At 39.4% G+C, this 26,696-nt stretch overlaps 2 protein-coding genes across 14 annotated transcripts in view; both read right to left on the bottom strand.

Moving 5' to 3' along the window:
- ntng1a (netrin g1a) overlaps window positions 1-14,634 on the bottom strand; it is a 129,826-nt gene extending 115,192 nt beyond the window's left edge. For 4 of the 13 annotated variants that reach the window (XM_088282968.1, XM_088282971.1, XM_088282970.1 and 1 more), the window contains exons 1-3: window positions 13,712-14,632; window positions 10,338-10,383; window positions 10,156-10,260 (exon numbers count right to left, since the gene is read on the bottom strand). The gene's annotated coding sequence lies outside the window, so the exon portion shown is untranslated. Of the gene's footprint in view, window positions 1-10,155; window positions 10,261-10,337; window positions 10,384-13,711 lie in introns of all 13 variants that reach the window. The other 9 variants (XM_088282984.1, XM_088282975.1, XM_088282976.1 and 6 more) reach the window with 7 other exon arrangements.
- A 2,434-nt stretch (window positions 14,635-17,068) lies between these two features.
- On the bottom strand, window positions 17,069-25,333 carry rnpc3 (RNA-binding region (RNP1, RRM) containing 3). The gene is made up of 16 exons (XM_088283143.1): window positions 25,087-25,333; window positions 24,246-24,402; window positions 24,022-24,069; window positions 23,817-23,926; window positions 23,657-23,731; window positions 23,336-23,447; window positions 22,663-22,731; window positions 22,349-22,491; window positions 22,050-22,175; window positions 21,153-21,283; window positions 20,025-20,222; window positions 19,849-19,943; window positions 19,609-19,667; window positions 18,505-18,637; window positions 17,930-18,007; window positions 17,069-17,398 (listed from the first exon to the last, which is right to left on the bottom strand). The coding sequence occupies exons 2-15, from the start codon at window positions 24,396-24,398 to the stop codon at window positions 17,939-17,941; spliced, it is 1,521 nt and encodes a 506-aa protein (XP_088139269.1). The 5' UTR covers window positions 24,399-24,402; window positions 25,087-25,333; the 3' UTR covers window positions 17,069-17,398; window positions 17,930-17,938.
- Between the last annotated feature and the right edge of the window lie 1,363 nt (window positions 25,334-26,696).

Raw genomic sequence — 26,696 nt, 5'->3', positions numbered from 1 at the left:
TTCATAAAGGTGACCGATGCCGTATGAAAGGAAAGCGAAAAAAAGCAGTGACCTAACCAAAGGAAAGGAAACTCTTATTATCGAGACATCGTTCACACCGCGGTCATGATTGTTTCTCTAAAGCACACCTCTCGCCATTACCACACTGGGGACTTATCGAACCGTTATTGACTGCGCGCTAGGAAAGTCTGTTGATTTATACATAGTGTACTTTTCCAAAGCAAGCAACATTTCAGTATCAGCGTGCCCGGGTTCCACTTATTTGCTCTCGACTCTTGCTGGCAAAAAAAACACATACACCTGACATTAGAAACAAATGAACATAATCAGAGAACTCAAAAAGTATAAAGAGGACACACCAATATAAGCCCTTACACCGTAAATCTCATCGATATCGTGATTATTACCAAAACCACAACTCAACATTATCGTCCCTCAGACCTTTTTAAGTGGAGGAAGCCGACATGAGAATTGTTTCAGGCCATGCTTACCATCTGTGCTTGTTTAGAAGGCGCTTTCTGGACTCAGATGAGATGAGATCGTTTACATATTTTTGCAAAGTCGCGCTTTCAAAGTTTGGCCCAGAAAAGAATGACATGTGTGACGTTTCATGTTCCGTTTCGGGCCCGCAGACGGCATCAAGCATTCTCCCGCGGATTGCTTTCCTTTTCTGACTCAACTGTTGGTTTATTTAACAGGCGACCTCGACACAGTCACTGATCGTGAATCTGTTTGGAGCCGCATCGTCTCTAACTAAAAAAAAAAATAAAAAATAATAATAATTCTCCAGAACAAGGCTTATAATCAATTAAGTAAATTACTGCGAACAAACATAGCAAGGCCTGTCCGAAACCAGCGACTGGTTCTATTTTTAAATTTCAAGGTGAGCACTGTTAAGGACACACATCAGGCTTCTTATTACTTGGCTAAGCAGTCTCACTGATTAAAGATTCGGGTTGGACGCATCTTCAGTGAGGATCCTAATTAGTGTGACTTTAACAAAAGATCGAGGATTGGGCCATCTGCCTCCCATAACGAGGAATCCTCACTAATTAAAAACACCTAGGAGAGCCGTTAAGGAAGTAATGCCTGGTTAGGTTTCGAAGGTTAGACAGATCTAATGAACATGAAAATGACGACTACGCCACTAAGTTCTTCCTTTGCACTAGCAGTCGTCGTCTCCTTGGGGAGAGATGAATGAGCCGTACAGAAAATGCCCGTCTTCGGCGCGGTTGTTCGGCGCTACGATTAGACGACGGCGTGCTTCGACAAATCAAAGACTTTTATTTTCAACTGAAATCACTGAGCGACCGATTAGTCGTAATAAACAAACAATAATGAAACAAGAAATAGCTGCCTGTTTAAAGGAAGACGCTCGCCGCGTCATTATTGGCAGTTTAAAGATACAATTAGTCAGAAATCACAACGTGGTTGTTGCCGGCATATAAGGAGAGCAACTTCAGTTACATTTCATCCAATCTGGAAGTCGCACGAGCACGAGCACGCACACACACACACGCAGGCAAATGGATCATCTCACTGCCCTGCGGGCATAGGTTTCATTTGAGTACATTCATTACCTTTTAATTGCCTCCAAATTGCAATGTGACCCATCACATCAATAACGCTATCTTTGTAACTGGAGAAATTAACCACAAAGAATGTGTGTGTCCGAGTTAGTGTATGAACGTAGGCATGCGAATGATGTACGTTTTTGGAGCTTGACTTTTTAAATGGAATACAGACATAGTCAATACATTTTACTTTGTTAATTTTCCAGTAATTCCGATATGATAAATCTGCTACTTTGCCATTCGGTGGAACAATACGCCACTCAAAATATGTTCTGTTGTGTTTAAAATGTGAACAACAGAGAGCCCATTTCCAAATGAGTATTCCATCTGGAATTCGGCAATGTGATCTAGGAATAAAGAGCTGATCCTGTCTGTCATCACCGTCCTTCTGGTGTGCCTTCACGACATGACTCACCCCAATACTGCCAGTTCGTGGACTGTTTGCTCAGTCAGTCAGAGATCAAACCTCTCTATTTTAGTTGGCCTCGCTTTGTTTGTCAAGGAGTCTCGGCCTGACTTCCACTTCAAGCATTGCTCCCTCCTGCCTCAGCCAACTTCGCAGCGGACTGGCGATCGTCTGGTAACGCACTCCTTAGGCAGCGTTCTGGTTCTAACTCAGTTTTAAAATCATCCCTATTTCGGGCGGGAATTTGAGCAAATTGTCAAGGACGACCACGCATTTAAAATGAGTGAGAGAAGGCACATGAAAACGAATCAAGTGGGTTCTGTCCACACCCACAACGGCGCAGAACATTCGCTTACTTGAAATGGGTCGAACATGCCGCCGTTAGACTGCTTGCTGCACCAGACTTGTGCTGGGCCTGAAAGTAGAGCCCACATAATGTGCTATATGATCTCCTATTGATATGACAATGACGGGTTCTACGATACTGAGAATCAGCTACCGAGACTGACATAGGCAAACTAAAAAAAAACACAGCGCGAAAAAAGTTCAAATGTAAACATCAAATAGCCACTACTAATACAGGCAAACACTGAACAGAGTTTTGAGTCCCTCTTCATAAAGTGAAACCCTCGAGGTGTCGCATGGCAGGCGTCCACTTTCAACTCGGGCCGTGTTATTAATTGCCACCCTGCAGACCTCTGCTGTGCATTGCATACCAGAATCGCCATTACCTTTGAGTATTTCAAGGTGCAGAATTAATTAAAGTCTAATATAGCCTTGTCTAAAAAAAAAAAAGTGGCAGTGTGAGGGGTTGTTAAAAGCAAATCAAAACCCAAGCCTCTTTCTGCACTTTGGAATACACCTCTTAACGGGAAGGAGCAATTAAGTGGGAGATCAGTGTAACCGGGTAGTGAAAGTCTTTGGGGAAATCTTGAGTTAAGTCACAATGTTTCCATATAGTTTGACAAACTCATCTCCCTATCAGTGGAAGGTAAATAGATATACCCATCCAGGATTCAAGCAAGATGAAAGACTAAAAATATTATTGAAAAAAACCTGAATTTTATAACCTGTATTTTTCTTTTGGAACTTCATACTTGACAGAACATGTGATTGCATGTCAGATTGTCATAGAGCAAAGGGTGGGCAAACTTTTTGATTGGCGGTCCAAAATGGGTTCTAAAATTTGACAGAGGGTGCTATATGATCAGGAGCAGATGGATGGAGTGTTTTGGTTACCTCACCTCATCTGAGAAAAAAAAAATACATTTAATTTTAAATGAAAGTGAACAAAAACATCACAACACAATATATATTTTTGACACACCTCATTATTTAGAAAATAAAACATGAACAGGGTTTATTCATTTAATTTTTTTTCCATGTTCGGCGGGCCGGATTAAAACATTTAACGGGCCGCATGTGGCCCCCGGGCCGTAGTTTGCCCACACCTGTCATAAAGCATGTAATTATAATCTCTCAACTATGGTTTGCCACCATGCACTGGTTATTTATGGTGACTGGATACCAACCACCCAAAAGCTCATACACACACATTTGTCCACACACACTTCCTCCGACGAAGCAGGGGATTGAATATTTTATTCATTCGGCATTCTTCTCATATGAGTCTGAGGAAAATGTATTGCCATATGACATATTATCCAGGGAGTGATAAAAAATGTGCTATAAATAGATGATGAATTAGTATTCCACGGAAACCTGCTCTTTAAATATTTAGTCCGGGAGACTTTTAGAGTAAATCCCTTTTCCACAAAGTTTCAATATAGAACAAAAGATAAATTTGTGTCAGCCTTGTAGCATAACCCCAGCAGGGCCTACTCGTTTACAAAGACGAGAGTACTCACAAGTCCACTTTGAGGGTGAATGAAAGACCATTAAAAAAAATTTTTGCCATATTATTTTAAATATGAGTTTGGTTTGTGGGAAGCCTCGTGGGAATGATTTCAAGTCTGAAATGAAAAACAGCCAGATTGGTTTTATCTGGTTGCCTGCTTGTGCAAAGCAGCATGGCAAGACGCAACCTGTGACAGCAAAAGAGAAAGCTTGTGTCAGCTCTCGTGACCGCAACGTGCTTTAATAATGCAGCCGGTGCTGTGCGATCTGCTTCCTCTGCAGCCTTGCTCAGGCACAGCAAAACTTGACTCTGCCTTGGAGACCATTTGGCATGCAAGGAGTCCTCGACCTAATAATCACCTGCTGGGCTATCTTCCAATCAACCATCTCTGATCCTAGTCGAGATGTTCGCTTAACTTGAGATTGGAAAAACAAATGATTTATAGACAATCATAGGATAAAAGCCCTTCTCAAAAAAAAAAAAAAAAAAAAGGAAAAGAAAATGCTATTACCTGACGATGAGAACCGAAAGCATTTGGAGACTAACGTGTTTTGTCTGAAGTTGTGGGGATGTCTTGAATATTTGTCAACCTTTGTTGCACCGTAAGTGGCCTGGACAGGCTCCATTAACTCCATGAGATAGATTCATTTTATGCGAAGACTGGGCTCCACTAGTCGTCTCATCGTGATAAATGAGACCATTTTGGGAAACGCTTCCGACACAGTATTATAGATGAATATTTTTCCGATGATGCCTTTATCGAGGACAAACCTTGCAGACATCAATTTTAAGCGCTAAAATCAACTTATATTAGCGGAGGACCTTAAACTGTCTCGTCGTCTTCTTTTACCGCATCTTAGCTCCGCACTACTGCCCCTCCTACTCGCTCTTGTCATTAAGCTGCCAATCAGTTGAGGAGAGGCTCGGGATCCAATCTATCAGGCTGATTCGCGGTGTCAGAAAGTAGCTGCTATAAGCAGCCAGAGGTTGTGCCAATTGCGAGCACAATTTAACTGACACAGCTCGCTTCGGCCATCATGATAATTAGAGCAAAGTCGCCGTTCATCTCGTCTTTGAATCTTTGCTTCAAGTCAGACTGCAACTTTTAGAAATGAGAAAAATGTTCAATTTCAATTTATTGGCGTGTCGCTTGGTTCACTGCGACAAACTTTGCTCATGTTCCTGAAAACTAGTCCCAGTTTAGCCCAATAAATCCACTGGAGTACATGTTGGAGGATTTACTTTGATTATCTTAAAGAGAGTGTATGACCTGAGCCCCCCTTTGCCGTCTCTCATCAGCTGCACCGGCACTGTGTGCCTCGCTGTACCGTCAATAAAAGCCTAATGAGCCTTTTAGATGTGTATCAATATTTAACCAGCTGCCTCAGCAATTATTGCCTAATTGATTTGAGATTGATTATTAACAGCACAATGACAGCAGTGTTGGTCAGTGTCAAGTGGTGATTTAAAAAAAAAAAAAAAAAGACTTCAGATGTAGGAGATATGTCAGAAAAGTTCCAGGACTGGTGTTACTAATCAATGTTTCCCTTTGAAGTCACTTTTAGCTTTTTTTTTTTTTTTTTTTTTTTCCTCCCCTTTCAGCTTGTTCTTTTACAGGGCATCCCAAATTGTTGTTTCGTCTTTGGACAATGTTTCTGCGACATCTAGGACGGATTTTCCTTCTTCCCTGACTTTTATGATTGCTTTAAACCATAGGCAGCGCTCTGATTTTCATGTTGACACCACTTCTAACTCAGAAACGTTGCGGCTGAATAATAAAAAGAAATAAGTGTTGAAATATTATCTTAACATATCGCATTTGGTGTCAAACCCAAAAGTTTTGCCTCTCCAGGCAAACTAAAGTAATTGGCCTCACTGACCCAAATATTTTTGGGAGATGATGTATGAATTAATGTCAATATAATTGTGTCGTAGTAAACTCAGAAAACGCTTTAAGCTATTTAACTTGGTGATTAATTAATATAGATGTGCACTCACAGAAATATATTTGACAAACCCAAATTAAACTAATGCTCTTTAATTGACAGATTTGTGAATAATCCTCCTTTTGTGAGTATTATAAAGTTTAATCAAATTCACATCCATTGTGGCTCATTATGCATTCATATTTCTATTTTTATCAAGTTGTCCCAAATAAAGCTACCCTCACAAATCTTCAGGTTAACTACCGCAGTAAAATCAATATCGCAATCTTCAATACATAGCTCGCATATCGCATGACTTTCCAATATCGTGCTGCCCTACTTTAAAGCATATTCAGAGAATTAGTAGCCAATTCTCATAATTATAACGGAACACTCTGACCGGCGCTGTGTTGATTGGTCAGAAAAGCCACGACAAGAAGGCGATACTATCGATTAAATTCAAACCACACATGTAGGAGACTCATAATAAACATGATTTATTTATTTATTTATTGGGTGGGTTGCCATCAGCTGCTGAATTATTTTGCATTTACAACGATATTCTGCTCCTATTTGCGCTGACAGAAAACAGACCGACCGCAACTAGGCCCGGAAATAGCAACAGCCAAGTCTCGTCCACCGAGCTAATTAAATTATTAACTGACAAGACCACTGAACAAGTTTATTAATTAGTTACAAGGCAGTTCAACCTGCAACTGCGTCATGCTTATCCGCCTGAAAAAATACGTGAGACTTGACCGCTATTGGCTGATAAAACATCCATAAAGACATCATCGCCGAATGTGGTGCTGGGAAAGAAGTCGCTTTATTTTATATCGATATATGCGTCACATGCACATTGCTGAACGATGTTGATGTAAATGAAATATGCTGTATTTACACACTTCAAGAAGTTGGGCACAAATGAAGAGTTACTGAGCACGACAGCTCAAGTGAAGAGGGTGACGATGACGGCCAGTGTGGGTCATTATCTTAATCCTTTCCTCTTACTTCGGAAGTGATGCTAAGATAATTAGGAACGCATCTTAACATTTTACAGACTGTAAAGCATTAACTTGCACTAATTAGCTCCAGACTCCTTCATGGATGCTCGTCTTTGACAGCTAATTTAACCATTAGCATTTTTTTTTTTTTTACAGTTTTATTGAATGACTGCCAATCAAGTGTAGTATTGTGCATGCATGTTATAGAAAAATATTTTTTTTCCTGTCTGATAAAACTAAAGCATTGTGTGTGTGTCTGTTGTGTTTTAGTTTGACTTAAAAGGTCAAATAAAAAGGGTCGTCCTCTCAAAATTTCATAATAGCACTTCTTGGATACCGTTTTGATAGACTTTGGTCATCACTTGAAAGTGGCTTTGGATCTTCCCCTCGAGCAGAGAAACTCAGTAGGCAAGTCCGGTTATTATGTGCAAGTGCAGAATGGCGAGCTCAAAGACAGAAATAGGCGGGCAACAAAAGATTTACTCGGTTGTTAAATTTTGCACTTGATGGCACTCCAGAAATCGAATTATTTGTATACAAGCAATTGAATAGTCAATCTTCCGTAATACGTTTCCTTAAAGACACTTCGGTACAGCAATTTCTTTATTTATTTATTTTTTTTGCTATCCCAGTCATTCGTCTACCCCCCTTTCCTTCAGTTAATCCTCTTTCTAAAGTCATGCCAAGTGACAAAGTCACATGGCTCGAGTGTGCCCTCTAGGGCAGATGCTGTCATTTTAAAGGTTCGTGTACATTTACCCAAACAACTCATATCCCCAGGCAAAAAAAAAAAATAAGTTACAAGGAAAAACTGGAGGAGAAAGAATGAAAACAACAATGCGCTTTAGCCATCTTTCGTCTTTGGACTTATGGTCACTCAGCAAATACACCCGATGTGTGACTGTCATGGGAAATAATCTGTTTGGGGGTTTTTGAGTATCAGCATAAATATTTTCTTTTATTTCCAAGGAGAAATAAAACACTGCCATTCAATCAAATTCTTAATATGACACAAATCAATACATTTGCAAACATTGTGAATTAATTTAGCTTTTTAAAATGTTGCATTTATTGTCATGACTCCATATAGACACACCATGGAAAGATTTCAACGATGCAATATAGTCACGCCTCATCGAAGGATTTTTTTTTTTTTTTTTTTTTTTTTTTTTTAGTGCCTGAAATGCGCGTAGTGCTCACTAAGCAGTGGTATAAAGCTCAATCTCATAATGACTAAAGATCTGTTGTCTGGTAGGCAGAAAAAAAAAAAAAAAAAAACAACAAAAGATTGATTCGAAAGCAGAGGAAGAGAGGGAGCAAGAGGAAAGAGGGAGGAAATTATAATGAGAGTGTGAGTGAGGGAACGAAGGGAGGGCAGGAGGATGGGAGAGGTATTTAGTTGGCAGACAGCTTCCTGATTCAGCCAGGCTGGGGAGCAGGCATAGCTGTCTGCTTCTATGTAACTCATCTATCACTGCCTATTTCGAGGAGACTGACCCCCCCCCCCTCCACCCTTCCTCTTCGCCACACACACGCAGACACGGTAGTGAGTAGTGAGAATTCAATCTTTCCCTGCCTCACAGTCATCTGCAGAAATGTATTCTTGCAGCAATGCCCAAAAACCTGCCAATAATCATCCACCGAGGATGGTGGGAAACACTGCAGGGGAGTGAGCTTCGCTCATGTGGGCGGCCTCCAATTTGGGAGGTCCACAGGTATATTAGGGACAATAGGAAGGAGCTTCAAGGAGTATTATATTCGTAAAGTGCACAAACCTATTAGTACATTTTTCGAAATAATTTCCCGACTCACTCGGACAAATTCCAAGTGTGCCTGTCCATGCTTTTTTCCCCCCCCCATTCTTACTGCTCATTCTTTTTCATTTTCAAAAATCCCCGTGACACTGCGATTAATAACTTCAGTGTGATTTGCATATCTATGCCTAAAAGGACACACATCGGCGGTGCATACAGTCGAGCAAGAAAACAAACAGTCCTGTGCGTTTGTAGCCATATAATACATCAGGAAAACGGAATGCAGATTGACTTTTCTTGGGCTAAAAATCACCAAGTATTCAGCTGCAATGCTGACAGTGCACTTTTGATTTCTCTTCTCCCTAAGTGTTTGGCCTCTAATGAACACAGGAAGTCCGGGGAAAGAAGCTACTATAGCAGCATTTCCTTCTACAAACTAATGTATTTTTAAAAGTAAGATTTGTGACATACTGACAGTATCACAGAGCACTTAAAAATGGTTATTAATGTGGTTGCAGTGGTGCAGAACTGTACTGCATCATACTGAGAGCTTTTTCAAAAATGTCTGTTACTTTATTTAGAGTTACAGTCTGAAGCTGTGCACTTGTAAAAAAAAAATACTCAATTCAATTGTCATGTTCTTATAGAGTAACAATAAAGTTATTATTGTTAAATATTATTAAACTGTGATCTTTCCCGTAACTTATACCAGGACTGGAGATGGAGGTTTTCTATTGAATACTATCTGTATGATTATACAGATTAATTCAATTCAAGTTCTGATGAGTGCATATACCGTATAAACTTCACTATGTCAACGTTTCAAAGAAATTGTTAAAAAAATAATAATAATAAATTAATGTAATTGCTTCAACAGCGACCTCTAGTGGGTGCACAGGGGATTTTTCATGATTTTCATCAATTTCCTATTTCATTTCGTTCAGTGGAGACATGAAGGTAGTCATGTTTTTTAAATGAATTAAATACATGGTCACCGTAGCCCCATTTATTTTAAATAAATAAATAATAATTTATATTATTAGAATATATATTGCACAAATCGTGTGTGATTCGTTCATTCGTTTTGCAAAATAGACCAGGGATCAACAAAAGAAAAAAAATACTTTCTTGGTGAATATTTGGTGCGATTACCAGAATGAAAAAAAAAAAAAGATAATAAATGGAAAATTGATGAAACTATAACGGGCGATTTGAAGGTTTAAAGTACTCTGGATATTGTATTGTATCGTCAACTTAAAGTTGTGCATTTTTAAAATAGAAAGTCATATACTTTCAAGATAATATAATGTAAAATGACAAGAGTGAAGCGATATTTTTTACAAGGGGCGGTAAAGGACGAGCAGTTTACTCAACACAATATTTTAGCACATAAACTAATTATTTTCAGTAGGAAGACATTGAGGCCCTGCTTGAGCAGTTGATTGAAAGGAGCATAAGTTGCTCATCGTGTGTCAGGTGTAGAGACAAAGCCACCAGCTGATTGCTCACACACATTTGGAAATGTATGTGGTCAAAGTGAAAGTAGACCACTTGATTATACAAATAAAACAACTTGAATCTGAGAATTAAAAAAAAAAAAGACAACCTTTTATGTCCAAAAGAGTGTTACTCACCACTTTTGATCTTTGTTTTTTTTTTCAGCCAAACCAGATCGAGGAGGCTTCGGTGCGCATAGTTGGAGCCGACAGACTTGTGGGACATGAGGAAGGGGCGGCAACCTGCATTTGGACCCATGTGAGTATTAAGCAGTGTTGTGTGCTTGAGAAGCTGACGTGTGATGTCACATTGCGCTGACCTTTCGCTTGTTGAACTCAAACTTCTGCTTCATGTGCTGCATGGCACTGTGAACGACACAAAAAACAGTAAGAGGGCTGGACATGTTTTTTTTTTTTAATGACAATGATCTGGCACCTAGTTTTTGTCTGATGTGTTCTTGTCCGCCTTGGGGCCACATCCACTAAATGTCATTAGTAAATGACGCCACACATGAGCTCGTCAAACACGCAACACTCAGCTGATTCCATCTCAGGCCTGTCGTCACTGTTGTGAGTTAGCCCACAAACACATTCACAAAATGGATATTTGACGTCTTTAGTCGTCAATGGCAGTAAATGAGAACTATTGATACTACTGGGGAGAAAAAAGGGGGAAACTTTCTTCCGGCGGCAAGAATTGTCTTGCTCTATTGTTCGGGCTTTGGTCATTTGTGTGGCTTAACACACAAGCACACCTTCATGCACATTTAAATCCACGCCGCCTCTATGAGACCAAAGGCTGCAAATGAGGTAATGACATTTCCGCCTGCATAATGTGGCAAAAGTCATCTTCCTCCAGCCCCCGACAACAACAGAGATATCAGGCCGCCACCAGTGACAAGCTCTGCTGTAATCGCCAAGGTAAAGCTTTCCCTGCAGCTCAGGACCGAACCGGGCTAACGACTAAATAATTGAAGAGGAATGGTGGGGTGGAGGCACAGTGGGAGAAAACGGGGAGCGCAGGTGGATGTGGATTCTCCAAAATAATGTCTGCAATGTCCTCTGCTTGGGGTAACGGGCATCAAATGTTGATTTGGTGAAAATGTCAGAGCACTTGGCGCACATTTACTGGTCTGGAAACATGCTAGCTTGCACCTCAATCCCCACCAGAGCCCTGACACACACAAAACTACTGCTTAGTCATTACCTCTGGCAGGGGAGTTATTTTGTCACTGTCTACCAGTTTACGCACATTCAAAAACTGCTCCCTAAATGTATCTTTGTGGGCAAAGAAATGAGGGTACAATTTGGATTGTTTATTTTTGGCGGAGGTCTGCACTTTATGTTGGTTGCCTTTTGTTTTGCCAACATGTTTGCAAGTCTCCTGGTTACCATGGCAACAAATCAGGATTTTGGCACTTCCAGCTTGCCAGCAATACCAAATCCCAGTTTCACCCAAAAAAGATTGCCAACATTGCATATTGAGGAAAAAAAAAAAAAAGGAGGGGGTGTTAGATGCGCTCTGACCTTGGGAGACTGTTCTCGATCCTGTTCAGGGAGAGGGATGGATGGTTTGCAGTCAGAGCGAGAGAGCGAAAGATGCTGTGCAGCATTGAAGCCACACACGGCGAGTGCCGCTGGGGCAGTCATCTGAAACAGACGTGGCCCCTTTATGCAGGCGAGACGCTGCCCTTTGACACGAATAACAGCACGGCGCCGTACAGCCACGTGCATCTCACGGGACAGGACAAAAAGTGCTTTGTCGCTTTCTTGTGCCGATGTCGAAGTGAGTTGAGGAGCTTCAATTCGACCATGATGTTTTTCCATCATTTTGTGGTGTCAATTGCGACTGAATTTTTACAAATTAATGAATACCTTTTTTTTCCTTCCATGTCACCAGAGCAACAAGAAGCGTCACATGCAACGGCAAATTGATAGAAGTCAAGCATTTGAGCAAAATAGAATCATCTTTACCGAGGCATTTCTGTTCCTTTAGTGCGAAATAAACAGCCCGATTTTCCTTAAAAAAAATCAATAAATAAAAAAAAAAATCATCCGTCCAGCTGTGCAATATTTCGCTAACAATCCCCATCAAGGGAGAGACCTCAAGTGGCCTCAAAGAGGTGTCACGCTAAGCAGAGGTGCCAAAAACTTGTCACTGCTGGGTAGCTGAAAGTATGAAAAATACCTTCTCTGGGGATGAAGACGGTGAAGAAAGAGTGTGTTTTTTTTTTATGTGTGTGTTGGCCTTGACTCACTGTAGCCTGTTGCATCAAGCCTTGTCAATCCCCCAGACAATAGGTCTCCATCTACACAGCAGACAGTTTTCCCCTTCAAGGTTGACGGCTATATTTCTCAGCGTGACAAACCGCGCCAGGAGGAGATCAAAATCGTCGCTTTCACAACGGAACGCTGACAGCTTCGTTTTACTCACACGGAAAGGTATATGGCGACTGATTATGTGATGGATTATTAGGAGGACAGGGGTCCATTAAAAGTCATTTTAGACAACAATGGGTTCAGATTGGATGAACGTTCTATTGAGCTAAAAAAAAAAAAGAAAAAAAAATCACGGTTTTATACATCCATTTTCTAACAGAGATCTGTGAACGAATTGGTTGTCCTGAAGGGAATGACAAAATTCAAGCAGGGGGATTTAAAAAAAAAAAAAATGCATTGTTGCATCACGTGCTAAATCCTGTCCTCAATCCTGTTCCTCGAAGGCCACACCTGATTCGAATGATCAGACGATCAGCAAGGCCTGCAGACGCTAGATAACGATCCTAATCATTTGAATGAGGTGTGTTGCAGCATGGAGAGAAGGAAACCGGGCAGGACGCAGGCCTTCGAGGAACAGGATTGAAGATCTCTGTGCTTAAGTGTCATGTATTTTCTGGTCTATAAGACGTACCTAAATATAAGCCGCAGCAAATAAAAAAATAAAAAATAACAAATACGCAAGCCGCAGTTTTCTATGTTGAAACAATTAGTTGTTTCCTGCACGTACAGAACAATTTTGTACAGTGTACAAAACAGTGAAAGCACATAAAGGTACATAAACAGATTCTTAGAACAGTGCATTCTAGGATGGAGGAAAAAAAAAATAGAGATTTATTTAGCATATTTTCTGAACTATAGAGCACCCACAGAGAAAAAAAACACAGAAAAGCCACACCGTTGTATTAGCCGCATAGTTCAAAATCGAGGAAAAAAACTAGCGGCTTATCGTCGGGAAAATACGGTACTAACAAAGCACAACAGAGAGCGCCACAAGAAAATGAAAGAATGAATCCAGCTGAGAAACACACAACCATTGCACTTTCGGAGGTTATTCCTGATTTCAGAATTCATATCCAATGCCAATCAGGGACCAGGACGACTCTTTTGTTATGCAAGATAGTGTCGATACTTTTTCTTTCATTTGTTTGTTCGTCGTCAACCACTTCGCAAAGCAACCTTCACCCAACCTATGCCCATGTATATTTTCTCTTTTAAAAGAAAAATGTCCTTTAATAAAATGTAATACTTTGTAGAAAAAGAAAAACAAGGTTGCAGAAAGACAATTAAGTTGTTTGCTGGTTGCGCTGCCAGCAGTGAATACAAATTTTTGAATAAATAAAAAAAATAAATAAAATGCAGCGTTGTCAAGATCAATGAAAATTGCATTTCCATTCCTCTTGTACGGTGTTCTTACCGCTGGGATGGCTTGGTAATGTTTTCACAACTTGGCCAAAACGGGGGTAGGAAACCAGGGCCTCTTCAGATTCTCATTTCCGCCGAGGGAAATGCAAACAAATTGACGAGATAACGATGCGCACCTGGACAAGACACGAGTGCCTGGAGGAAGCTAAGGACAGGTGGAGAGGAAAACCTAATAAGTAGACATGACGTGTAAAAATAAGCATAATGGTCATTTTTGTTTCTGGCATTTCCCCCCAAAAAAATTGATACAATTTTGGACATTTAGTAAATCGGCTTTATAATTATGAAACATGTTATTTCATGATCGGAGCACACCGACTGCCCAGTCGGATCCCGGTTGGGTGCTAGCTAATGATACCGGCTCACACGCTCGATGGATGGATAGCTAGTCTGCGTCTCACTTTAGAGGCGAAGGCCAGCTTGGCCATTTTAAAAGCACAACGGCGTCGCTGTAACACTGTTTGGCATGCGGCTCAGTGTCTGCGCGTTACTCACACAGAGTCACCCGGGGAATACTTTCTACCTCCACTGATCACTGGCCTGCACCTCCTGGCCCTGAGAAATCAACAACCAGGATTTATAGATTTGTCTTAGATTGGCTGTCCCACATTTGTACCCCCATAAATACTTTTACAGCTTTGCTAATGCCACTGTGGGGAATAAACAAGGTTGCCGTGGAGGTGGGTGAGGCTGAGAATTTGCAGACAAGTCACAAAACGCAAGTAGCAAAACTTGCATGGGGATGAACATCGAATGCCACAGCAGTTTTATGCTCCCGTAACGTTTCTCCAAATATCTGCTAGGAGTTAAGACACTCAAAATAGGCCAAGAAAAACAAGCAGGTTTGAATTAAAAAAAAAATTAAATAAATAAATAAATACAAAGGTGGTTAAAGAAACCTCGGACGTAATTTTTTTTTTTTTATCCAAGACATTTAGGATAAATTTTTGAAGCACATTACTTTCCTTCAGCTTTAAATGCTACTCATTCGGACAACTTCATTAAACTTGCAAGCTTTCAGCAAATTAAATATGCATCGTGAAGCCATCACTCTCTTCATAATGAATAAGCGTACCTTCGAATTGACACTTTTGCTCTCCAAGTGACTTTAACTGTTTGCATGAAGTCATGAAAAAAAGTCAGTACAACTCATATCACTGACTTTTTTTTTTTTTTAGCAGCAGCAGTGGGTTCTTCTCATCCCAATGTCGTTAATCGGTACTTTACGACCATTTCTTTTCTACATGTAAAATAATGTAATTATTACAAAATAAATAAAAAGTTAACATAAATCCAAATTTGAATCAAATCAGCCAATAAACCTCCCTTTTTGGTTTAAATCACTCACAAAAACAGAAGGAAGTGAATCCAATCATCCTGTGCATTGATCAATGAGCTTTCTTAAAGGGGAAGTCAACCCCCAAAAATTATTTGCAATAAAATGTTTTCTCCACCTTCAATAGTCTAAACATAGCAATGTTATTAATATTGTTTGTGGAATATGAGTTAAGCAGCAAAGTCCACCTGCGTTTAGCTATCTCGTGGCGGCCATTTTGTCAATTCTGTCGACTAAAAATTACATCACAGTTGCTCGCTCAATCGCTCCGAGCGGGTGGATTTCACTGCTTAACTCATATTCCACAAACACAATTATTAATCAGAATGCAATTATTGTAAAGAAAAATGAAGGAAATATAAATGATTTTTTTTTTGCAGTGTTTTTGCATTTTCATATTGTGTTGGCTTATCATGCTCGTGTTGACAATGAGAAGGGGAAATGAAGACGCTAGTATAGTAAACTTCCTTGTTAAACTGAAGCCAGACAAAATATTCTAATGATAAGCACACATATGCATCTCCGGTATGCAACCGACAGAGCCGGCGCACGGCATACATCTTCATCTGAGTCGACTTACGAAAGGTTAGCGTTCATCTTGCTCAAATCTCACCTGATAAATGCCTTAGTAACTCGATATTTCCACGGTGGGGGTGCACATTTGTCATCGTTGGGATGGCGTGCAGCGTCGGCCACAGATGGGACCCCAAACGACCCCCCGCCCCCCTCCTTCATGCAGGAGATATGGGCTGCAGGTCAGACCAGATGCGCCCATGTGATGGATGAACCTGTTCGCTTGGATCTTAACCACCGAAATTGCAGGTGCTAACATTTTTGTACACGGCAGAAAAGCTGCAGCGGCATGGCTGTTTTACGTCAAATTAAAACAAATAGTTGCAATAATTGGAGTATATTAAGAGTCAACTTTGACTCGTCTGAAGTTAAGTCAGACTTCATTTGTAGGATTTGGGCTTCCATTTTGTGCAAGTATATGACAAACTAGACAGCAGAGTGACAAGTTCTTATTTCAGGCATTAGTAACATACACAAAGAAACGGGAAACGGGATTTATTACATTTATGTAATGATGTGGGAGGTGAAGCTAAGTGGCATGACCTTGTAGCTCACAAGAAAGTGTTTTCTATTGCAGTAACGCGTTTTGAGTTTTATATTGCTTGCGTTTCGCTTTTGACATCGAATGAAAACAATTCTCAGACCAAATGCAAGCAAGGTCGATCTTTTCATCTTTTCAAGTGATCCACAGTCACAGCAAAGAATATATAAAGATGCATATGCATCGGCAGTGCTTGAAGACTAATTCTTTTTTGTGTTTTGAACCAAAACTGTGAGCTTTGTAATTATAATAACAAAAAAAGGTGCTTCAGGGAAGCCTGGACCCAAACGGAACAAATTTCAAGCACTTCAAACACTGACAATGCAACATTCAAATTCAACCTGCCATTTTTCTCTAAATGAATGCTTTTAAGAGGACAGCCAAGCAACCTGCCCTCGCGGCTTCCGAATGCTTCCAGTGGTCAGCAACGACGGAAGTGGTCAGCCATCTTTTCTCCGAGACGACACCTCAAACTTTAATTCATCTCTGACTGACATGCACCCGCTACCCTTCTAGTATTACCCACCCTGGCAGAGGACAAAAACAAATTGATTTCCAAATCCCCTGATATGACAGCTGCTGAGGGGGGAAGTTCACTCTCCGGGGTTTACTCTCCGTAATAATGCAGGTGGGGCAAGGCGGGGATTGTAAAGGTAAGCGAAAGCGGCTGGCGCAATTTCCCACTGACTTCACTCTATTTGCAGTTTGCTTTTCCCACCTCCCTTCCATCTTTCTTCACTCATCTGACATTTTTTTTTTTTTTAAATCTGCAGCCGCCAACAGCCGACCGTCTCCGTTTCATACACCCCTAGTCTGTATTTACCTTGAATATTACATTTCCGAATAAAACATACCCGTGACATGTGAGTTTGTGTGCTAAACAGAGACATGACCTCATTTTAATAAAAACATGTTTTATTAAATAATCGACGAAGATGAACCATGATGATCATCACCTGCAATTTAGCCAGACGAGGCAAGAAAACATCGTCAAACAACATTCCAGCCACATTTAGTTAACAAGACTAAATTCACTGAGTGCAAGGACCAATATTGCTCCGTCCTTGGAAATGTAGATCAATGCGCTTAAAAAGGTCAATACTACATGTTCCATCGGTTCCACAAATAGAACTGCCCTCTTTTCTTTCGATTTTTTTTTCTCTCCAAAAGGATATGTTCAAATAAGGATACAAATGCTTCTGCTGGCCCACAAATTCAAGCCTTGGCATCTTGAATGAATGAGGTATAAACACAAATTGAAAAGAAAGCATGACAATGTCAAATCTTGTCACAATTCAGGAGAAGAAATCAATAGTGTAGTTCCTTCCAGGCCACGATAATAAAACAATTCAGTGTAAATTATTAAGTAACCTTGAAACATGTCATGTCAGAAGGACCACATGCAACCATAGAATTTTTTTCTGGTTTACGATGCGTCTAGTTCAGGTGCCATGCTTTGTCGTTGAACTGAATGGTGCATATGGCCGATTAATCGGGGCATGGCTTTTTTTTTTTTTTTTTTTAAGTTAAATCCCATTATTTAAGGAACTACGATAACATACTGTTTTTGGTTGTCGATTTGGCATTGCCATTTTAAATTCGTCATTTTCATGAATGAATACTTAACTCATTTACTGCCATTGACGGCTAAAGTCGTCAAAGGTCCATTTTATTTTTTTTTTACTCGGCTGGTAGTGAATGAGTTAATCAAAAACTTGATAAATAACGCCATAAATATGCATTTTTAAAACAGTACTCACCTGCAAATGTTATCGTTGTTTTGCTCTTTTCTTGCCATCGTTATTGTCTTGTTTCGGCCGGGCTGATCGAGCAAATTGCTGCAATTATCAGTTAAGGCCATTCAACATTAAAAAGAGGATGTTGACACGCACGTCATGAAACATTTTCTTGTCTAGACAGACACCTTCTGCAGTCAAGGATTATAATTTTTCCACCATTGTACGACTTTTTTTCTACACTCGGTGCAAAAGCAGAAGAGAAGGAGAAATTAATTCTCATATCTCATTTCCCATCAAAAATCACAGAATCAGAAACAAGAGAAAAGAAACGATAAATCTGTTACAGCAGCAAATAGGTTGAATTGTGATTGTTTGGAATACTTAATGCATGTAAAAAAAAAAAAATGGACACAACAGCCAGACAAACAGTGCAAGAAAGGTGCTTAAAAAAAAACTGACTTAAGCGCAAACGGCAGAATACGCCCAAGAGTCTTTTACGATGCCCACTAATTATGTTCATTAGGTGACATGGTGACCACAGTGTGCTCAAATGACATTATAAGCTCCCACGACGGAGCAAGTAACATAAAGGATACCACCACGAGGGGTTTGTCGAAGAGAATAAAGCCGTTGGTTTCCCGCAGGGCTTTCTCGGCACGCTGCTCGCTGGAAAGTCCGACAAAGGCCTGCCCTTTCATCCGGCCCTCTTTCATTAACACCACGTCGAACCTGGCGAAGGAACAGGAAGCAGGGGATCATCATTAACACTCACGGTTGCTCTACACGCTTTAGGTGTGTTACATCTACTTAGTCCACAACACACAAAAAAAAAGTACCAATAGAAAAGCCTGCGAAATGAAAAGGTGAAAATAATGAAAAGTGTGTTTGCTCGCTACCAACAGGTCTTCTATGGCACTCTGAATAATAACGTCAAGAAAAACAGATGCAGGAAATGGAAAAGCTTTACATTTTCTTCTATTTAAAAACACAGCCCCCGCTGTATCCTAAACGACACTCGAGAGAGCCCTCAACCTCAGGAGGGATACTTTCAATTGCAAACAGAATGATGCTATAAAGCTTGCGATCACTGCTACGGGTGCAGCATGTTTAAACCTCTCTGTCTCGCTGAATTTCAAAACAGGGTCACGTATTCACATTGGACTCGAAACGCAGGCAATTGTGGGTTAGAATTGCACTGCATCGGTGGTTCGAATATGTCGGCCCTTCATGTTACTAAATGAGTAAATCAAGCTTAGCGAGTCTACAGTACTCGACTGTAAAGTCATTCCAAAATCAACACTTGCTGGGTAATAATTCTGAGAATGTAAGTCAAAACTTTTTTTTTAACACAAATCTAGAACAGGATGTGATTACATTGTGCGAGTGTTTGTGAACTAAAGATACTTTAGAAACTTTGCATAGCACTTAAACTAGATTGGAAAAAAAAACATTTGAGGTCCCAAATGGAATATCCGTTCAAAAGTGGCTGAAAAAAAAACAAGATCCTTACTGATCTGTGTCAGGTTGGATCCTTTTTTTTTTTTTTTTAGAAACGTATCACAGTGAGCATGAATTACAAGAATGTCTTGAAAGAACGTGACAAAAATAGCTGATGAATGGGAGATGGTGTTAATAAAACAAGAAATCAATCCTTAAAACGAAACTAATTGATCTCAGACAGTTACAAAAGGGATACTTACATGTTTCTTTCCGTTTCTGATGAGGGATCAATGTATCTCCCGTAGATGTACTTGAGGTCCTGCGAGACAAACGACGAACAGCAAGCCAATAAATAACCGACGAAAAGGTGCTCTGACGCAGCAGATCTTATTATGGGATTGTTTTACTTTGACATTCAACAATGCAGTAATCTCACGACGTCGGCAATAAACATGCGATGGGACAAGCACAAGTGGGTCGAGTTCCAGAAAAGAACCTACTTTCTCCTCCACTTGTTTCGCGATATTCTTCACATACAGTCTGCAGGTCGGCTCACCCGGCTCATAATTCTTGAACACCGACATCCTTTTAATCTCTGTTTTGGAGGAGGAAACACCGAGTGTGAGGGCCATTTTGGAACGAGTCGACGTGGTTGTTTTGACATCTCGTTGTTTACCATCTCTTGAGAGACGTCCTTTCTCAAGCTCTTTTATCGAGATGACATCCGAGGGGAGATCCTGCTCTTCGTCACTGTGCTCCTCACGTTGCTTGGGCGACTGGATGCTGGGGTAGATCTTCCCAAATCCTTCCGCGGCCTCCGTTTTGTTGTTGAGCGTAACCTCAGAGTCATCCATATTTGAAAGACAAACTGGAGCTGTTGAAAGCGACCAAAAATAAAAGTCACTTACTCTGACTCGATTTGAATTATTTTTACGTTCTTCCTCATCTCGCTTAATTGGTCCCTAAATGATTTATTTACGACAAATAATTTATCTTTATGTCAGGCATGACACTAAAATGCTTAATTCAATTCTAGTTGTATGTAGTGATACTTGGATGAAGACTAGACCAGCACATTTTGTGCGACACGGAATTAAAGTAAGCAAACTTGCACAGGAGAAAAAGTTATTACCCATCAAGTGTGAGTGCACTAGAGCAGAAATTCTTTTTTTTTTTTTTTTTTTAATATATACTCCCACTTATCTGGCCGCCTTTCCTTTTCATTTAAACTGCTTGTTTATCAGACAAAACAAGACTAATCCAAAAAGCCACCTGTCCTCCTTTATCTTCCCTCCACGCCTTTAGGAAATGTGCCGAGCTTGACTTTGAGATCTATTTTACTTCTGTGGAGTTTGCTGGAGAGTGGAGTTGTAGTGAAAGATAACATGTCAAAATAAATATGAAAGCAAAAAAAAGGGTACAAGGAACACAGACGGTGTCCCCACCCTCCCTCACACTTCTTCCCAAATGACATTTCCTCGCTGATAATGGCAACACCTTTTCAGCGCATGCTGGCTGTTCACGTGATATACAGTATTGCGGTTCTGACTTCCCCCACAAATAGCACATGCATCAAATCACTCTTGATAGTATGAAACCTCTTTACATATACACCGGATATCTAAACGGAAGATTTTCATGCATATAATTTTTATTTATTATTTATGGACATGTTACAGCTTTTCTAGTGTAAATTCGATCAATTGGGACTATTAAAAGGTCTCAGTTCAACATAAAACTTAATTCTGATAATTAAAAATGGCTATCCAAGTTCTAAATAGGAGAACAGAAATCTTCCTCATACCTTCATCACACTGCGTCCCACTTCCTTCCACCCTGGCTGCCACCTCAGAAACCGAAATGTGGAATTCTATTTTCTTGGGTCCAGCAGAGTTGGGCTGCTCAAACACGTCTGATGGCTGCATGACTGGAGCGCTGTAGACAGCAGAGACAATCGCCGCATTCCAGACGAGATGTTTTTTTGTTTTTTTTTAAATAACCCGCCATAAAACCTGGCTACTGTGTGGCAAAATGCTCCCCACATTTTCTGGTCAACGGTTACATATAAAGTTTCTGAGAGTGTGTGTGGTGTGTCGTTATGGGAGCGTGTGCATGGGCGGTACTTTCCTCAACTGGCACCAGTTTGTAATTGTAAAAAAAAAAGAAGAAAAAAAAAGAAGTAATAATAAATAAATAAATATATAATATATATATATATATATAATATATATATAATATATATATATATATATAAATATATATAATATATATATATATATATAATATATAATATATATATATATATATATAATATATATATAATATATATAATATATTTTTATATATATATATATATAATATATATATATATATAAAATATATATATATATATAAAATATATATATATATATTATATATATATATATATAATATATATATATATATAATATATATATATATATATATATATAATATATAATATATATATATATATAAAATATATATATATAATATATATATATAATATATAATATATTTTTTATATATATATATATATATATATATAATATATATATATATATATAAAATATATATATATATATAATATATATATATATAGTGTCCCTAAGAGGCCTTTTTTAAGAGCAGATTGTGAGCCTGAATAAATTTGTAACGACATGCAGGGGTGTCTCTGCTGTACCTCTGAGAGTCTGGTTTGGGCACATAGAGGAGATCCTTGATCTTGGGCTTCTTCCTCTTCAACGATTTTTTTGGTCTCATAGGTCTCTTACATGCTTGGTTGACCAGACCCATCAGACGAGCAATCCTGAAACAAAGCCACCATTCAGCACTGCACATTATATAATCTTCATGTCCTAGTACGTTGTTCGTGCGCCAAAATAATCACAGTGTGAAGTAAGCAGAAAAACTTGTGAATGGTAAATAATAAGCGCACACACACTGATGTCATCTTGAGCGTGTGAGCGTTCTACTTCTCACCTCTCCTTGTCTTCATCATCTTCACTCTCATACTCAGACTCGTCATCAGCTGACATCTCCATTTTCTCTGCTAGCGTTGGCGGGAGATCGGGAGGCAATGGGGGAGGCATGGGGATGGGCGGGGCAGTCGGCAGATGGCCAAACTGCAAGAGACAATTTGGAAAAAAAGACTGAGCTTATACTTAACTGACTTTGACTTTGCTTAATTGTTCTCCAGTTTCACATGATGATCTCTCGATGACATGACTAATTAGTTGTTTCACGAGAAATCATTTTGCATCGAAAGGCCTGACCAAAAAAATTTAAAAACTCACAATAGGGGGTCTCGGAGTGAGCGGGCCAAACGGACATGGTAAATTCATCTTGTTCATCAGATGCAGAACCTGTTAAATTGAAGGTAAGAAAATTATAACAGTCTAGATTTAAGACTTGTTTTTTTACAATACGTGCGAAAAAACAAAAAAATAAAACAAATGGCGCAGATAAACAGATTGCACAGCTTTTGTGCTTTCCATTCGAAATGCACGGATCAAGGAGAGATTGAGGTGAGAAGAGTGAGAGAGGTGAGGAGGGGGGTGATGCTGCTGCTGCTGCTGCTGCTGCAGCAACACGAGAGCGCCACCAAGAAGCAAAATCTGCAAACAGCAGCATAGAAAATCCAGGCGGCTTGGCTCCACGGGAAATGCTAAACCCATAACTCATGCTTCCCACTTCTGGTTTATTATTAACATGCGCAAATTGGAATTGAAAAAAGCTAAATGTTTGCTGGATGATCTTTAAAGGCAATGGATGCAGTTCAAAGAGCACGTCTTTTCATTTGAGCTCGTCTCCCAAGGCTAAAGACACAGCTTTTGTTTCAAATGACCACTTTTAGCTTTGAATTTAAACTGCATGCAAACTGCAGAGTGCAGAAAAAAAGAGAATTTGCACATCAAAGATTTACGGGGTGAGAAAAATAAATGATGTAAAGGGAAACAATTTACTCACTTGAACATAAAACTTGGGCACACACAAGAGGGCGTGTGTTATATTTGTCAGAACACTATTGGAAGGGGGTGGGTACAAATACCTCAAAGAAGGATTTGGGTGATATTTCAATCTGTAATTGACAGAAGCAGAAATGTAGGATTTAAAAAAAAAGCAAGTTTTACTAAAGGAGAATAAAAACACGTTTGCAATTATTGTAACTTGGAATTTACTAATAAACACTTAAATAAACAGTAATAATTCGTATTGGCGAAAGCACGAACAGCTGACTCTAGTGACGATGGCATGATAAACTATAAAATGTACACATGTTCAACTTACCCAAGATTTGGAGAAATGCCCGTCTCTATGAGAGGAAGGTTAGACTGCTTAGTTTCTGGTTTGTTCTGCGCCTTACTGCTCGGAAAAAAAAATATCTTAGGTGTCTGTTTGTATTTGTATATTTGAGAGCAATGGGAATTCTGAGAGTCAGCGCAGTTACCTATCCGACACAGGTGGATCCTTTAATACTGCGATGTTATCTTGGCCTTTTGCAAACTCCGCAATAAGCTTTCGATTGAGAATCTCGAGCTGATGGAGCCGGGTGAGAGCCTTTAACAGATGTTAAGCAAGTAAACAATGAGTGTATTAGAAGTGTATGTAATAAAAGAAGCGCAGTACAGGTATCAGTATTATTAGAGGCTCACCTTTTCTGCTGATTTTTCACTGCTAAAAGTTGCAAATGCTGTGTGTTTCTGTGGGGCGCAAAAAGATCGGCTTAGAAAAGACAATCAGTTCAGTATGGGACTTAAAAAAAAAAAACAACAGAACACCAGAACTACAGCCACCAGGAAGATTATATCTATTCTCTTAACTTTCTCTTTTGAGAAACATAAGCTTGAAATAAACTATTGAATTGAATTCAACCAACCATACGGCCAAAGTTCGATAAAACTCTGACGGACTGGGCGCCAAAATACTTGAGGAGGTCCTCCTTCTCATCATCACTCAGCTCGGCAGGTAAATGTCGGACCAACAGTGTCTTGCTTCCACGCGTCTCGGTGGATTCCTCAGGGAAGTCCATTTCCCTGCAAGTCAGCATAACACCATTACTAAACACTATAATAAGTACTATGTACTACAATCATTTAGGAACACTTTTATCCAGTACTGTTACAAATCACCACTGAGAAAACAACCATCGTTGCAGCCAAAATTGAAGCCTGCGGTAGGAACTTATGTATTTTGCCTTGCAAAATCCTGGAGCCAGTAGCTTGGTGTCAGGAATTGAGATAAGAGTAACAATGTAATTCGATTACAAGGTGACGGCCATGTACGCACCATGTCTCCATAAAACACGGAAATATTAAAGCGTTTAACATTTACACAAAGACTTTTGTGTTGTGTTCTTTCTTGCTGTTTACGTGAATTGATCCATTTGACTTTTGTCTTCCTGTGCGATGCTGCATTTGCAATAAAGGTTATGCCAAAATCCGCTAACGACAAATTTGGCGGCCAGATATGAAACCAGTCAACGCAGTATCTGATCCCCATGATCTCTTTGCAAAAAAATATCTATTGGGCAAAGATTTTTTTCTTAAAATATTCGATTCAGGTATTCTCTTTATTTGGGCGAGCATTTATTTCAACAATAGAAGTGTAAGGTAACGATAGATCTCAAAATTGTCGTTGTGCTCATGTGAAATCACACTTGCACACAATTCTGCTTTTATAACTCCCCACGAACAAACACACATTTATTAAAAGCTCACCTTTAGGTGATTGTTATGCGATCTGGCCACAGAAAGCACGGACTTATGAATGGACGATTAACAATGCCGCTTAAACGCCGTCGGGAGATATGAAGTCACGGTTGGCCATTTACGTTGCCATTCCCTAAGATCACTTAATTTAAACACAGTGATTTTCATCCAATATACATTATAGATTTATGCGCTTATTTAGAAGTCCATTGCATACATGTCTTGAGACATCATGCCAATAGAAAAACAACTTCCGCTATGGTCTTATTCTGTTACATTGCTTTTGGTCGGTAAAGCACAAGTGCACGCTGTCGCCCTCTTTGTTCAAAAATGGAACATCAGTCTAATTTTATCCATTGATATGTAGACAGCCATTTGAGTGTTTATTTATTGTTATAGAGTTACCGTGACAGGTAATATTTCAAATAGATTTAGAGTTAAAAAAACATAAATCAATAACAAAATAAACATATTTTAAAATTACATTTTGTTGGACCCACAATAACAATAAAGCATACCCTTTTATTTAAACTCTTGACATTGCTACTTAAAAATAGAGGTGTCTCACACTAGATTTGCATAGTTTTCAATTATATATTTTAATATTTCAATTCAAAAAGTAAAACTCATATTCTACAGATTCATTATAAGCAAGAAAATAATTGCCATAAAGCCAAGTCCCATCACTCCTCTCCATTCTTCATGACCAGATCAGTTTTATTGCCAATACTATGTACGTCACAAATGAGGAATTTAACTTACTAATTAAATTTACATACCGACCAATACGTAAAACGTGGGGAGAATGATGAAATAGAACAACTTTAGGATAGAGACATGTAGACATCTCCTGCCTTTCTATTTATACTAGTCTGTGGAAATTGGCATTAATGTTTTTTTTAACCACCAGGTGTCAACCTCAGCACATGAAATATAAGAAGTAGTAGAGACAATATGCTCCAGTGAGATATTTCCAGTTAATGCATACAAAATAAAATATAAATCAGATCACCCATGTTATGCGCGCTCATATACATAATGGTTGAAAATAATGCTATCGCAGCCAAATTCATCGCTATAATTCATAATGCATGCATTTGATTTATTATTAATAACTAGTATTTCCGAGTGCATATTGGAAACATTTTTGGGCATTTTTAAAATCTATTCAGAAGTATCACTTTAGGAAAATAACAGTCCAATCTGCACAGCTTGAAGTCCTCTGCTGCCCCTCACAGAAATACTGTAACACTTCTCAAGATGCCTCCAAATTCCTGGCCAAATAAAGCAATTTCTTTGAGAAGAGACGCAAGGGCATTCCTCATCAGGGGGACACAATGCCCCCTTTCACCGTGAACTGACTCAGAAATTTCACAGGTGATGGGAGGAACCGTGGACACTTGATCCTCCTTCTTCTATCCAACGTAATGCATTGAAGGGAAAGGATAGGAAGGGGTGAGATGCTGAAGGGGAGTGGCTGTCTGGGAGAAAGAGGAAATGAGGCCAATGGAGATGACTGGAAGTGGCATGATTTGAGAAAAAATCTGAAAATAAAGCTGCACAAGGAAGGCAAAATGCGGACACATATGGTGACAAAGGGCACATGCAAGTCAGAGAAG

The sequence above is a fragment of the Idiotropiscis lumnitzeri genome, chromosome 19 (genome assembly GCF_059441095.1).
Source record: "Idiotropiscis lumnitzeri isolate Australia: NSW breed Sydney's pygmy pipehorse chromosome 19, RoL_Ilum_1.0, whole genome shotgun sequence".
In the NCBI taxonomy this organism is placed as follows: Eukaryota; Metazoa; Chordata; class Actinopteri; order Syngnathiformes; family Syngnathidae; genus Idiotropiscis; species Idiotropiscis lumnitzeri.
The sequence above is the reverse complement of the archived record's forward strand: the minus strand, read 5'-3'. Positions and strand labels throughout refer to the sequence as shown.

Bases quoted from the DNA above. Each gene is read 5' to 3' on its own strand.
- rnpc3 (XM_088283143.1), bottom strand. From the start codon at position 24,398: ATGGACTTCCCTGAGGAATCCACCGAGACGCGTGGAAGCAAGACACTG. The intron at 24,070-24,245 runs GTTGGTTGAATT...TGCGCCCCACAG, and splicing joins TATCGAACTTTGGCCGTATG to AAACACACAGCATTTGCAAC. The intron at 19,944-20,024 runs GTAAACAACGAG...CCTCCAAAACAG, and splicing joins AGGACGTCTCTCAAGAGATG to AGATTAAAAGGATGTCGGTG.